Genomic DNA, 15,521 nt, shown 5'->3' with positions numbered 1-15,521 from the left:
GTAAAATGACCATCAACAGAGAAGGAACAGACACAAACCACTTTTTGGAAGGAACCAAATTATCAATTTCTCGTTTGAAGTACCTTGGAAGCACAATCTCAAAAGACAACACTGTCAAGCGAAAAATATTCATCAGGACACTGAAAGCATTAACCCTCTTGCACTCAGCGTATATGCAGGGGTTTGCTCGAAGCAGCTCAAACTAATTTTTGTGATTTTGCAACCAAATTACAAAAATCAACATGTTAACAGTTTTATACATATTAAAAAAAAATAGACACAATAATATAGGAAATTATGGGCATTTCAGAAATGAATATACCTTAGGCATATTATTATTTGTTAAGCTGAAACTTTGACAATAATTTTTGAAAAATGAATAATGGTTTTCAATGACAGAAAGATCAGACATTATTGCATCTTTTTTCTTTACTCTTAAACCTGAAAGAGAGAACATTTATTTCTGAATAATTTGATATCAATATGATGTGTGTGCTGCAATTCACTCATGAAGTATGGCACAGAGTTATTCTCTGTACACTTAACTGTAATCGATCTCAGGTTCTTCATGGTCCGTCACTTCCCACAAAGCGGGAATCGCTTTCGACAAAAAAGTCACTATTACTGTTTAAATCATCTGAAAATTCATGGATATCGGAATCATTCGGCCTTGAACATGACCCAGCCATTACGAGAAAAAGATGGCGCAAGCACGTGCAACAACAGAGTAATGAGAAGATGTATAATTATAGTTTGTGAAGTACGCAAACACACGATATACCAAAGAAACGAAATAAACTCTAAACTAAACTGATAGCAAGATAAAATTGTTGTATTCATAATCCAGCCAAAAACAGATCCACACAATAACAACTTCGAACAACCACGACATAAACATTCATAGTCAGCAAATTTCACATGTTGAAAATAGAAATATTTCGTAGGGCTGATGGATATATCTGTTGAGTAAAATGCAAATTCAGCGTTTTAAGTTACTGTCATGATCATCTGTTACCATTTAACAGCCACACAAATGACCAAAATCCCTAAATAGGACAGAGCCGATGTATCAGCGCTGTGAGCATTCTCGCTATAACCTCTCGCGGCGATAGACCAGCACGCTGAATGCAAGAGGGTTAAACTTTTATAATCAAGTGATAAACTTACTTTGGGACTGCAAAATACCACAAAAAGCTAAAATAACCATGTACCACACCTACTTCATACCATTTCTCATATATGGTTTAGAGGCATCTACTCATCGTTCATCCACCAGCAATCTCCAACTCCACTATGAAATTTGCATTGCTCTGAACCATATTTTACATACTGTAATTCACCGCCATTCCAAGCAAACTAATCAGCTGACTCACAACTTACTTTTCGCCGTGACATCACCTCATCGTTAATCAGCACATGGTCTGTGTCCAGATAGTTTAAGAACATTCCATTCCTCACTGATGGGTGCAGTGAAAGTATTATCTTACCCTCCTCTCCCTTCTCCAACCTCTAATATTGTGCTAAATAAGCCCTGAAGCACAGCCTCAAAATCGAGTCATGATCCAGCAGCTAGGAAGAGGGGAGAGACCATGCTGGCAAAATAGACTTCTGTGCTTTCCTGAATGTATGCCTGTCAGCACAAGGGACATCTTTGTGCCAGCCGTGATCTAGGGGAAAGAGTACGAAATCTCTGCTCTCCTTGGACCTTCACTGAACTTAAATTCAGTCATGCCTCCTGGCTTGTCATATACAGCCCACTTTACATCTGTTGGTGTTAAGAGACTTACTTTCCTCTGCCTTGCAACAAGGGCTTAATTTTGTTTTCAAATCTACTGGGTTCTGTGTGAAGTAATCTTTTCTATGATGAAATTATCCCCTTAGCTCATTCTCATTGCAGTGCTAACTCTGCGTTAGGTGCTTCTTCTTTGTCCTTATCGGTTTCTACTAAACCTGTATTATCTTGCCGTATCAAGTTGATCTTTGTCTAAATTTAAGAAGACGTATCTTGGCCAATTCTTGTAATGTTTCCTTTCAATGCTTACCTTAGGATGTTTGTATTAATTGATCCAGCAGCAAGTTTAATATATTGCACCTCTTTCATAGTGTTAAGCTGTTGTATCCCCTTTCAGTGGTCTGGAAAGTAATATGTTAAGTTGTTTCAGGAAAATAATTTAAGATTTTTGTGGCAAGTTCTGAAAGGAATTTAAAACCTTTGGGTTTTGCTGAATTTACCCTTGCAGTTTCATCTGAAGGAAGCCTATAATTGTTCTAAATTGAGCAAATTATTCATTGTTACTTCCAAAGAAGTGATGGTATTTTTAAAACCTAAAAATTTGTCCTTCAATACATAGGCTCTGCCTTGCTCTTGTTATCTCCTGTTTGCATATTTTTGGTAACATGTATACTGGTTAATTGTTATTGTGGTCCTTTTTGCACCAGGTAGAAATACCAAATTTTATTAGTTCTTCCACATGATCAGTGTCATTGTACAAAACCTTTTACACTTTCACCACACAACTTTCTATGTCATATGGAAGATAATTCATGGTGGTTTGTAAACAGTTGCATCAGATATATGTGTTGCAACCAATACCAATTAGTTTGTTACCAAAATTAGCTTGTAGTCTGTACCATACTTTATTTTTCCCATGCCTATCTATTCTGCCAAAGTTTGTGTTAGTGTTGTCAGCACAAAGTCTTACAACCGTAACATGCACATCATAAGTTTCAATTAGGTATCTATCCTTACATGACCTTTGTAGTTTGAAGGTCTCGCCTGACAGTGAAGCGAATTCAGTTATTCTAATAATAATATTATCCTTCTCCTCCTCCTCTTCCTCCTCCTAATATCCTTTTCATCATCATCATCATCATCATCATCATCATCATCATCATCCAGTATGCCTGGTAGGGTGGTGTTGAATAAGTCTTTGCCATTGTTGTCTGTCCAAAAATGCCTCCTCTCTCACCACCGACTCCTAATTCTCTCCTCTTCTTTTCACGTCTTCTCTCAGCTGGTGTAGTCATCTCTTCGTAGGTCTTCCCACTGGCCTTCTTCCTTCAACCCTTCTCTCTAGGCATGCACGTGGTGTTCTTATGCCAGGAATTCATTTTACATGTCCATACCATTCCCTCTTGCTTCTCCTCTTTAATCTTAGCCAATATTTTATTTTTCTTAACTCTGTTTTTATACATATACCTCAGCATAGAATTCTAAGTCCACTGTTAGCTGTGCCATTCTGGTAGCCCTGCCATTATTTTTCAGAACTATTTATTGCCTTCTTCAGAGTCCTGTACTTCTGCCCCATACAATTGCATTGTACATATTCATGGACTGCTGAGCTTCTAGTTTGGTAACATAGTTCCTATCAGGTCTCGATGAAAGTAAAAGAATAAGTGAACGATAGCTTTCAAATTTGATTCGACATTGACCAGGAGGTAAGACTTTATATGTTATGTAATGTATAACAGGTGCATATCTCAGATGTAATTAAACTTTTAGAGATACATAGTAATAAGTGGTTATGAAAAGGCACTGATGCTAATCAGGGTAATTTATATGTGAAAATGGATGTGTTATAAAGGTCAGTGAAATCTACCCCCTATAATTTCTTCAGGAAACTTCATTAAAAATATGTTTTATATATATCACCTTTCTTTGTTCTGTTCAAAATACCCTCCAATTAGACCTTTTATTGATCTTAGTCTGTAGCCTAGTATGTGTGACTTGAAGTATCTTAATTTTTTCTGTTTTGTTTTAGATCGTCTATTGTTGTTTGTAGTTCTTTAATATCCTCCTTAATTTCCATTATCAATTTAATCTTGGTCTTGCTATTCCATAATTTTTCAATTATTCTTCTGCTAATTCTGGTGTCCGGTATTCTGATAAGATGTCCAAAGAGTGATATATGTCTTTCTTCCTAATCATGCTTAATACTGGTTCAATTTCCTTATAAACTGTTTTATTTGATGCTATTCTCCATTGTCCATTAACTTGGTACTGTTTATTTATGCATGTTCTAATTATTCTTCTTTCTGTCTTAAGTATTTTGACTGTTTCAGCTGTATTAGTAGTTTTAAAAATGGTTTCACTAACATAAGTTATTTCTGGCTGTGTGACTGTTTTATAATGTCATAATTTTGCTGCTATCTATAAAGCTTTTTTATTGTATGTAGTCTTGGTAATACAACTTGCTTTGTTTAATTTATTTGTTATGCCAAGCTGGTTTCTCATTAATATGATAAGTTATGATTTCTCCTAAATACTTAAGTTTATCAACAATTTTGATTTCTTGCCCATGAAAAAATATTGGGCTGATAGGAAATCAAGAAATCCTTTGTATAATTGACTAGAGTGGTCGAATTTAGGCCATAAAAATATAAAATTAAAATAAATATATATCAGTATTGATCTGCATTTAAGGCCATCACCCCAGTGGCAGATTCCCTATTTGCTGCTTACCTAGTCTTTACGAAATCTACTTGTTGGAAATAAAATAAGGCCTGGAAGGTTCAGGCATAACTTTGTGGATGTTCCCCTTTGTTCTTCCACCAAGGCATGGTTTGATAGATTTAGTTGTTTTTCTGCAGTTTACTCTTCAGCAGGGATTTGTGTAAAGTTCTTGTCCCTAAAAGTTGTATTTCATTGTCAGATGGCATCACTTGCAGCAACAAATTGGCCCAAACCACTTGTCTTGGTCCCCTGCCTTTCCTGGTCCACAGCCTCGGCTGTCTTTACCCAGGTGAGTAATATTTTAAAAGAACTAGTGCAGGTTGAGGGTTTTTGTGGATAGTATTGTGTTGTAATTTCTATTATTCTCTTTCGTACAGGGAGTGATGAGTGGCTCAATTAACTGGAACTTACTTGAATCACAGTACTTCTCAGAAGGAATTTATAGAGATGAAATTAAGAAAATGATCATCAAAGATGTAAGTAAATTTATTTATGGTCATACCTACTCATGGCAAGCTTATTTTCATATTATTTTGCTTGGAAATTACAAACAAATTTTATACGTACAGTAGAGCCCCAGTAATTCAAACAAATTGTGGCTAATGCTATCTCGAATGATAAAGAACTTGCATTACATGAAAATAAGAAAAAAATCAAAGTGTAATTCTTGAATAAATATTTAATGAGCACAAAAATGGTTAAACAATTTGGTATGTACATACCTGTGGAGGATATGAGCTAACTACCAAGTTTAGTAGAAACACAGAATTACATTTTAAAGAAATTGTCCAATCGTTTATTTTAAAATAGAGCAGCAAGCAAAAGAACTACAGTCACCAGCACTATGCTTCTTAGAAGTTGACACAACATTGCTACACAAAAGCACCCGAATGTAACACTCTCTTCACGTGTAAATATCTTCTTCTTCACAAGCGAGCAGAAGGTTTGAAATTCAGTTCAAATTTATTTCCATGCATGTTGGGTCTCCAGATTATTCCAGTATTCTGTCCTTCAAAACCAGCTGTTATAATTTTTTTTTTTGGTAGCTCGATCAGTACTTTGCAAGGTTTGTGTCGAGTTGGTATAAAAATTCTCCTTTTTCTTCTTCTTGTACCGTATCTTCATTGGATGTCGGCTGTCATCAGGGCGATCTGGTTCTTGTTCTCAGCAACTCGGAAAAAAGTGGGGGTGCTGAGAGCGTAGCATTCTCATAGATTCCATAGCCAAGATATTCCCCTTAAGCTGAAGAAGTCTATAAAAACCTGGTCCAGCATAGAAAAGAATAGCCTGACAAATTTCAGGCTGATGGCTGCCCCAAGATATAATACATGTCAGATAAGTCACTGAATAAAATACAATACAGCTCATGCAGATGTAAACAAGCACGATAATATGTCTGCCATTTTCCTGCAAATTATGTGAAAACTAACCAGGTGCAACATACAACTTTAACTGCATATTAGTACAGAGTCTGACACAGGATCCCAAATGGTTAATGTAAATGAGACCGGCCTTCCTTCAAGTATTTGCATATAAAACTTTTACATTTATAGCAGAACAATAGTTTCAACTTACTAATCTCATTTTTTGTCCCGTATTGGCATCAACTCAACTAAGGTTAGGTTGAATGAAGAATCCCACCTTCCAGTACTTGTTTGTGTTGTATAAAAAGTATTGGAAGGTGGGATTCTCCATTCAACCTAACCTCAGTTGAACAGTGGTTTAGTAATAATAATATTATTTATTATTCTGCTTTTACGACCTCATTGGACCATTTAAGTCAGTCATTTTCTGGTCATCTTCTTCGATCATTTTTCTTTCTGAATTGCCCAGTAGCTTTTCATTTGTTCCTCTTCTGTAAAGACCCTTATCATTGTATGTCGTTTGTCTGTTTTTGGTTTCAATCTTATTTGTTTTATGTTTTTCAGTTTAAATTTTTTGTTTCGTTTTGCAAATCATCCAGAGTTATTTCTAGTTCTTCCATATCCTCTCTAATTTCCTTAATCTATCGTCTAGTGTCAGCTACCATGTCCGGGCATTTTAATTTGACGCCAAATTTGCCTACTCGTCTATTTTGACATTCCGTTTTACTTTTGACCTACGAGATGGCAGGGTAAACCGAATCTCTCTTGGGTGTCTGTGGCTTAGTTTTAATGAATTTCGCCAGGTGAACACCAAATGTGTCATCAGAGACCTTTTACATGCCGACGTCATATGACATGGAATGTTGAATGGACTTTTGTCTGCTCTTCAAAAATCTGACTACCTCTGCCAGGATCTGGAGGCTGACACTCTACCACTGATGTATGGACCAGAGAAATTGCCCATGTTAATGTTAAAGAATTTGACAAAACCAAGTTCTTTATAATAAGTTAAAAGTTTATACTGGGTGGACAATTTAAAAGGGACCCAGAAAATATTCATAAGACTGATGCAGAATTGACACTTGTTCATGAATTGGAGAACTGCCCATCACAGGAAATGCTGGAAGCCGCGATTTTGATGAACCAATTGGTAATCTATCAGTTTCATGTCCATATTGATACTTGATATTCACAATCACAAAGAATGGGTACCACCCACCTAATCAATACTTTATTATGTCTTGTTACTATGCAGTACTGGTTTCGACCTTCACAGAGGTCATCCTCAGCTGGTCATGAGATCAAAAGCTAACTTAATATACAATTTAAAAACATTACTAAATCTAATGAAGGCATAATAAAGCATTGATTAGGTGGACGGTACCCATTCTTTGTGATTGAGAACCAATTGGTTGCTGTCACATGTCTTTTTTTAATAGAATTTGCCGTATGTCACACCGACACAGGTAGGTCTTTTGGCGACGATGGGATAGGAAAGTGTGAGGAGTGGGAAGGAAGTGGCTATGGCGTTGATTAAGGTACAATCTGGTGTGAAAATGTGAAACCACGGAAAACCATCTTCAGGGCTGCTGACAGTGGGGTTTGAACCCACTATCTCCCGGATGCAAGCTTACAGCTGTGCGCCCCTAACCGCACGGCCAACTTGCCCGGTGTCACATGTCTGTGCATGCACATTTCCTGCAAGCTCTGTCCTGAGTATGTCGCCATTATGCATCAGAAAATCCCCATTGGTACATCGAAAAGCCGTTGCATAAACTGGTATGTCCAGACTCTGTTTTAATCCACATGTGGATCAATTCACAGAAGATAAACTACTGCATGGATATTTTCAGCAAGACGGAGATGAGGCATATGGTGAGGAGAGGACAATCAGCAGAGGCAGTGCAATCAACTGGCCACCTCGATTGCCTGATCTCTCTCGCTGTGGGGCAAATTGAAGGGTCATGTGAACTCCAGTATTCCTCACACACCGCCTTGACAACCTTGTCACAAGTACATGAGGCGTTCGGTGAGGAGAGGGCAATCAGCAGAGGCCGTGCAATCAACTGGCCACCTCCATTGCCTGATCTCTCCTGCAGTGTGGCAAATTGAAGGGTCAGGTATACTCCAGTAATCCTCACACACCGCCTTGATAACCTTGTCACAAGTACATGAAGTGTTCGTTGAGGAAAGGACAATCAGCAGAGACAGTGCAATCAACTGGCCACCTCAATTGCCTGATCTCTCCTGCTGTGGAGCAAGTTGGAGGGTCAGGTGTACTCCAGTAATCCTCACACACCGCCTTGATAACCTTGTCACAAGTACATGAGGTGTTCAGTGAGGAGAGGACGATCAGCAGAGGCAGTGCAATCACCTGGTCACCTCAGTTGCCTGATCTCTCCCGCTGTGGGGCAAATTGAAGGGTCATGTGTACTCCAGTATTTCTTACACACGGCCTTGATAATCTTGTCACTAGTACATGAGGTGTTCAGTGAGGAGAGGACAATCAGCAGAGGCAGTGCAATCAACTGGCCACCTCAATTGCCTGATCTCTCCCGCTGTGGGGCAAATTGAAGGGTCATGTGTACTCCAGTATTCCTTACACACGGCCTTGATAACCTTGTCACTAGTACATGAGGTGTTCAGTGAGGAGAGGACAATCAGCAGAGGCAGTGCAATCAACTGGCCACCTCGATTGCCTGATCTCTCTCCCTGTGAGGCAGATTGAAGGGTCAGGTGTACTCCAGTAATCCTCACACACCGGAAGAGCTACAGCAGAATATTGAAAACACTATTGCTGCTGTCCCTCAGGCAGAACAGCTACGCAGTCTGACAGTTTGTTAAATTGAGTACAGCACTACATCAACATCAGTGGTGCCAGTTTTATTTTTCCCATCCTGTCGGTACAAGCTTGATGACAGTTGAACTGTTTGAAAGGTTGCTCATGTCATGGGAATGAGAAATAATTTATTCTGTGTTCATTGAAACACTGGCCGTGTAAGCTGAAGCTCTTATGTTTCATTGTAAATGCTTCAGAAGCTGACAATTCTGGTTCTTCTACGTCTGTGTTTATATTTTCTTCTTCCATCTGTCAGCATTTCAGTGCCAGTGATAATTTCTTACTTATTAAATTTTTGGGTTGGCACCTTCACCAAATCGTCTGTTGCGGAAAATCTTTGAGCTGAATCCACATCTGAATCTAGCTTGAAATTCTGCCACTACCTCGTAGCTGTTGCTTACTTCAGCATTGTCCAAAATGGCCAATGGTGGCTTTCACTCAAGCTCGTGCCCATAGCATGAAAGTCGGTTCTCTCGCTATACCATTTGTAAGACAACAATGAGTGGAGGTTGACACTATGTGAATAATGGCATATCTGCTCTAAAGAGAATATGATCTTCTTGTTCTTCTCATTATTATATATAATTTCCATTTATTTTGGAAAGACCTCCTGTATTTACAGGCTGCCGCTAAGAACAAGGTAAAACATATCAATTTTATGTACATATGTATTAATAAAAGAACATTCAAAATTAGCTGTAGAGGTGGTGCCTTATGATCTTGATGGAGGCTCGGAGGACGAGGGTCGCGATTTCCGGGATGAGCTTCATTGGGAGTTGGAAGCGCTTCCATGTGGCGTCGAAGTGACGAGGTATGGTACCGCGTGCTCCGACCATTATCCCTATTATTTCAATTTCCTGAAGGTGGTATTTGGATTTGTAGTAAGGGATAGTTGGTTTGTATTTGTTAATCTTTTCTAGATTAACCTCTTCTGGCTGACCGCTATGGTGCTCGAACCTGACCGTCGGGCATGAATGGGTCGATATAAGACAATCAGAAGATTAATTTAAAACTTTACAATTAGAGCTATATTTCATTCTCTGCTATTTTTGGTTTCTTTTCAGATGTTAAATTTTAACAAACAATTCGCTAAGCGAAATCATGATTTCAGGTACAATAATGAGATATAGAAGTAATACAATAAATGACAAGAGCACCTTTGCTCCAGGAAAATTACCTAGGAGACTGCTCTCCAAACATTACACATTACGCCTTTCAAAGGCACCATTCAATATTTACATTAACACCTTTACATTAATCTGTGCTCTATAAAATTTACACTTAGGAACCTATTTCCAGAAACGTCCAGGCCTAACAAAGGCACAACCTACATTTTACAAATTCAAGCAGTATTCACTGTCTTATATGTTCAACAGTCTGACATAAAAGGAATGAAATAGAGTTTAACAGGGGTATCAAGTACCCATTCCACCAGGCCTTTGTGAAAAACAACAACTGGCCCAAAAGTCAAAATGGTGAGGAGGAGGACACTTGCGCTCCTTGAAAATTGAAATGAAAAGTTTAAAACCCTATTTGGGCTTATGGCCTGAAGTTACAGAAGCTAAGCCTATACTACTGAGGTGACTAGATGGAGAAAATATTTAAGTTACAAAGATTACAAACTGAAAAAAGGTTACAAAATTATAGTCGCCTCAAAATCAAGTAGATATGGAACACGAGAGAGTAGCTCGCTCTCTATTCCCTGATTTCGGCTAAGTTCCTTTGGCTTGTTTGAAATTTACATTAGACGTTTGAAATTTACATTTAAAGTTGAAATTTATATTTTAGAAACAGCCCTGGAGATGGTTTTCCGTGACTTCCCATTTTCACACCACGCTGTTCCTTGTTAAGTCCATGGACACTTCCTTCCCAGTCCCTGCTCTGTCCTATCCCAGTGTCGCCATTAGACCTCTCAAATCGGTGCGATGTAAAACCGATTAAAAAAATAATTTGATACTAGATCTGCTTTAATGTATTAATAGCTTTTCTTTTACCTTGTTATTGTGTAATTACGTTTATTGAATAAAAATCATTACAAAGAGATTAAAGTTTTACACGTGGATGCTGGCAGAATTAATTTCAGGGATGTGGAGTTTTGTATGATCTGAGAGTAGTGAAAGGAAGTCTGGGGAAATTTTTTAAATTTGAAGTGTGAATGACATGTTTTTGAGGCATTTCATTGCCTAAAATATGAAATGTTTATTTTAATTAATTGCAAGTTATACCTGAAATTATTTATTTATGTATTTACTTTTTTGTTTCTTTGAAGTAAAAACAGGCTTATATAAAATGGTTTTACGAAGTTTTACAGCTTATATTTAAAGATGGTCTGGATGTTAAACATGAATTTAAACAAAAATGCTGTTGCCTTTATAGGTTCATATTTTATTTAGTATGTGTACGAAGATGTCTATGTCACTACTTCTAAATCAGTAACGAGGGTTAATCGCCCTTCGTAGTCAGATGCTTGCTCATTTGTCAAATTCTACCCACCTATTGCTGAGGCCTTCAGGATTGACTTCACATTGACAATATGTACTGTTCAGCGCTTATTTAGAACATTTCGTCACCTCAAGACTTTCAGTCAGTCCACGGTACGAGACAGAAAGAGGGTGCAAGGGAATGCCGAATCATTGACGTTGTAACAAATTTTGGGCAGCTACCAAGAAGGCCCAATGTTTTGTACCAGTATTAATTTGTTTTAAATGGAGTAGATTTTCCAAAGTTTGATTGCATGTTCATTAACTTTTATACATCAGATTTACATTCTGATATATATAAATTATGTTCTATAGTATACTATGTACTTTTCTTGTGGATTTTCCCACTTCAGCCTAGTTTATTAAGATCCAGTGGGGGTTGCAATCTCCTTGCAGCACACATGGTTTTAAATGTAATTGCCAGCATAAGTACTTGCTGCAATGCTATGCTTTGTGTCTATTCGCTGAACGTGCTATTGTTGTATCATCTGCCTTGAACTTTCAGGTTTGCACTTCATGCATTCTGGGGGTGGGGGGAAGTATGCCACAACTGATCTACAACACCCCCATCATTCACATTACATGTCTAGATCATTCTAACTGTCTTATAGAAGAATAGTTCCAAGCAAGTGGTTGCGCGGCACATAGCTTGCATTTGGGAAATAGTGGGTTCGAATCACACTGTCGGCAACCCTGAAGATGGTTTTCCATGGTTTCCCATTTTCACACCAGGCAAATGTTGGGACTGTACCTTAATTAAGGCTACAACTGCTTCCTTCCCACTCCTATGCCATCACGTTGCCGTAAGATCTATCTGTTAATGTACATGTAGATCTATCTGTGTCATATAATCACAACCACTGGTGATATTAAGTGTGTGCCTAGTCAATCTATATATATAAAAGTAGCTTGTCCTGACTGACTGACTGACTGACTGACTGACTGATTCATCATCGCAGAGCCAAAACTACTGGACATAATGAAATGAAATTTTGGGGATACATTCATATTGAGATGTAGGTGCTCGCTAAGAGAGGATTTTTGGATATTCCCTCGCTAAGGAGGTGAAAAGGGGGGTGAAATTTTAAAATGAGTGTATCTACATCTCAAAACTTTAAAAGTTTACAAATGTGAAAATTGGTATTTAGAATCTTCTTTAAAAATAAGGAAACACGTATTTTTTGTTTTCAGAAAATCCCAATAGGACTGGTGAAAAGGGGCAAAAAGGGGTTGAATGCCTTTAATCAGGATACCGGTACTTATATCTCAGAAATTGAAGATATTACAGACCTGAAAATTGGTACTTTTGAACTCTTTTAAAAATTAAGAAACACATATTTTTTTGTTTTTTGGAAAATCAAATTAGTGGGAGGGTGAAAAAGGGGGTGAATTTTTAAATTGGGTGTATCTATATCTCAAAACTTTGAAAGTTTACGGATGTAAAAATTTGTATTTAGAATCTTCATTAAAAATAAAGAAACATGTATTTTTTTGTTTTTGGAAAATCCCAATAGGAGGTGTGGAGAGGGGTGAAAAAGTGGTTGAATGCATTAATGATGATACTTATATCTCAGAAACTGAAGATATTACAGACCTGAAAATTGGTGTTTGGGATCTCCTTTAAAAATAAAGAAACACGTATTTTTTTGTTTTTGGAAACTCCATTTAATGGGGGATGAAAAGGGGGTGAATTTTTAAAATGAGTGTGTCTATATCACAAAACTTTTAAAGTTTATAGATGTAAAAATTGGTTTTTAGAAGCTTCTATAAAAACAAAGTAACATGTATTTTTCATTTTTGGAAAATCCCAATAGGAGGGGTGAAAAAGGGGTTGAATACCTTTAATGAGGATACTTAAATCTCAGAAACTGAAGATATTACAGACCTGAAATTTGGTATTTGGGATCTCCTTTAAAAATAAAGAAACATTTCTTTTTGCTTTTGGAAAGTCCAAATAGTGGGGGGGGGGGGGGGGCAATGAAAGAGGGGGGAGATTTTTAAAATGAGTGTATCTGTATCTCAAAACTTTAAAAGTTTGCACATGTAAAAATTTATATTTAGAATTTCCTTTAAAAATAAAGGAACACGTATTTTTTGTTTTCTGTAAATCTGAATAGGAGGGGTGTAAAAGGGTGAATAATGGCTTGAATGCCTTTAATGAGGATACATGTATCTCGGAAATTGAAGTTATTACAGAACTGAAAATTTGTATATGGAATCTCCTTTAAAAATAAAGAAACATGTATTTTTTTGTTTTGTTTTTGGAAAATCCAGTTAATGTCGGTTAAACTGGAGTGACATATTGGGGTGAATTTCTTGAAAGACTATATCTACAGAATATCTGAGAAACGTAGAATGTTACTGACGTAAAAAGTGGTATTTGGAATCTCCTGTAAATGTAAATAAACATCGGTGATTTGTTTTTGGAAACTCCTCTTAAGGGGAACTAAAAAGGGGGTGAAATTTAAAAATGAGAATTTATACAGTATATCTCAAAGTACTTAACATGTTACAGAAGTGAAAAATGGTATTTTTAAAATGTGTATTTTTAGTTGTCGGAAATACCACTTGGCTGGAGGGGGGTAAAAGTGCCTGAAAATGGTGTTGAGTTCTTTTAATTAGGCTACTGTTATCTCAAAAATGAAGACGTTACAGACGTGAAATTTTATATTTGTAATCTGCTTTAAAAGTAAAGAAACACGTATTCTCGAAAAATCCAATGAGTGGGGGGGGGGGGGGGGAGAGGGGTGTGTGTGAAAGAATTGAAAAATTAATTGACTTAATTTATGAGAATACTTACATCTAATAAAAACTAAAGTTGTTAGGGCCTACAGACGTGAAAATTGGTATTTGGATCTCCTTTAAAAACAAAGAAAAGCCCGTTGGGGAGGGGGGGAATTTATCTTGGGGGGCGGGAGTGAAAAGGAGTTGAATTCCTTTCATGAGGACACATAAATAAAAAACTGAAGAAGTTACAGTCGTGATAATTGGTATTTAGAAGATCCTTTACTATTAAAGAAACAAGTATTTTTTGCCGGAAAATTCACTTGGGGGGGGGGGAAGGGCATGAGTATGAAAGTGAAATAAAGTGAATTATTTTAATCTCAAAACTGAAGGTAATAGACGTGAACATCGGTGTTTGGAATCTCCTTTAAACATAAAGAAACACGCCATCTTTTAGTTTTTCTTTTGGGGGGGGGGGTAAATAAACTTAATGGCAGTGGGGTGTAAAAGGAGGTGAGACCAATTGATTTTACTGTTGATTATGTATTTATAAGGAGCCTCTGTTGCTCAGGCGGCAACGCGCCGGCCTCTCACAGCTGGGTTCCGTGGTTCAAATCCCGGTCTTTCCATGTGACATTCGTGCTGGACAAAACGGAGGCGGGACAGGTTTTTCTCCGGATACTCCAGTTTTTCCTGTCATCATTCATTCCTGCAACACTGTCCAATATCATTCCATTTTATTTGCCATTCATTAATCATTGCCCCAGAGGAGTGCGACAGGCTTCGGCAGCCTACACAATTCCTATCCTCACCGCTAGCTGGGGGGCTTATTCATTCCATTCCTGACCCGGTTAAATGACTGGAAACAGGCTGTGAATTTTCAATGTACTTATTCTGATCATAAACCGATCATTTTTAATCTTTCCTGGGTTCGTTTTCAAGAGCCATCTTTTCCTTCGGAGAACGATAGGAATGAGATTGAACGTTTAATTTTTCACCTCTATAATAAGTTCAATAATGCACGAAAGTATGTCATTCGTATGGCCAGAAATCCCGCAAAGTTGCCTACGCGCGACAATGGTGCTGGTCACATTCTCAACAATGATCATGGCAGCAGATGTAATTTACCGCCAAGTAGCGGTCTTGCATCTTGCTGTGGGGTCCAGAACATTGATAATAATAATAATAATAATAATAATAATAATAATAATAATAATAATAATAATAATAACGTTCTGGACCGTCGTAAAAATATGCGAACCAAGCTGGAAACGGGTCCTGGACGGGTAATGACTGCGATTTCTGTCCGGCCGCGGGTTCAGTACCGCCAAGGCACTCAAGACGGCACCACGCTGGATTTCCTCAAGGATTTGATCCATATTAAAAATGCTTATAGGAAAAGATGGCAAAGATTTAGGGAGCCAACGGACCGGGTGGAATATTTGGACCTAGCCCGGGAAGTACGAAATCGATTGCTGGAAAGAAAGATTGAAAAATGGGAGGAAACTTGCCGTAATCTATTAGAAAACGAGTCGGATCACGAATTTTGGCGGATTCTCCCAGAAAACGAGTCAGATTGCGAATTTTGGCGGATTATATATAAAACAATAAGCATTCAATTCTAAATTTCAGTATAATACCGTAGCGAAGCACGGGTATCT

The 15,521-nt window shown here is 37.6% G+C and overlaps 1 protein-coding gene across 1 annotated transcript in view; it reads left to right on the top strand.

The window, feature by feature from the left end:
* Nucleotides 1–15,521, top strand: part of LOC136867462 (protein ABHD18) — a 114,086-nt gene that overhangs the window by 43,492 nt on the left and 55,073 nt on the right. The window contains exons 6-7 of the mRNA XM_067144669.2: nt 4,653–4,742; nt 4,831–4,929. Of these exons, the coding sequence (XP_067000770.1) occupies nt 4,653–4,742; nt 4,831–4,929 (189 nt within the window). The remainder of the gene's footprint in view (nt 1–4,652; nt 4,743–4,830; nt 4,930–15,521) is intronic.

This window comes from Anabrus simplex, chromosome 3 (genome assembly GCF_040414725.1).
Source record: "Anabrus simplex isolate iqAnaSimp1 chromosome 3, ASM4041472v1, whole genome shotgun sequence".
Classification (NCBI taxonomy): Eukaryota; Metazoa; Arthropoda; class Insecta; order Orthoptera; family Tettigoniidae; genus Anabrus; species Anabrus simplex.
This window is presented reverse-complemented; position numbering and strand designations above follow the sequence as displayed.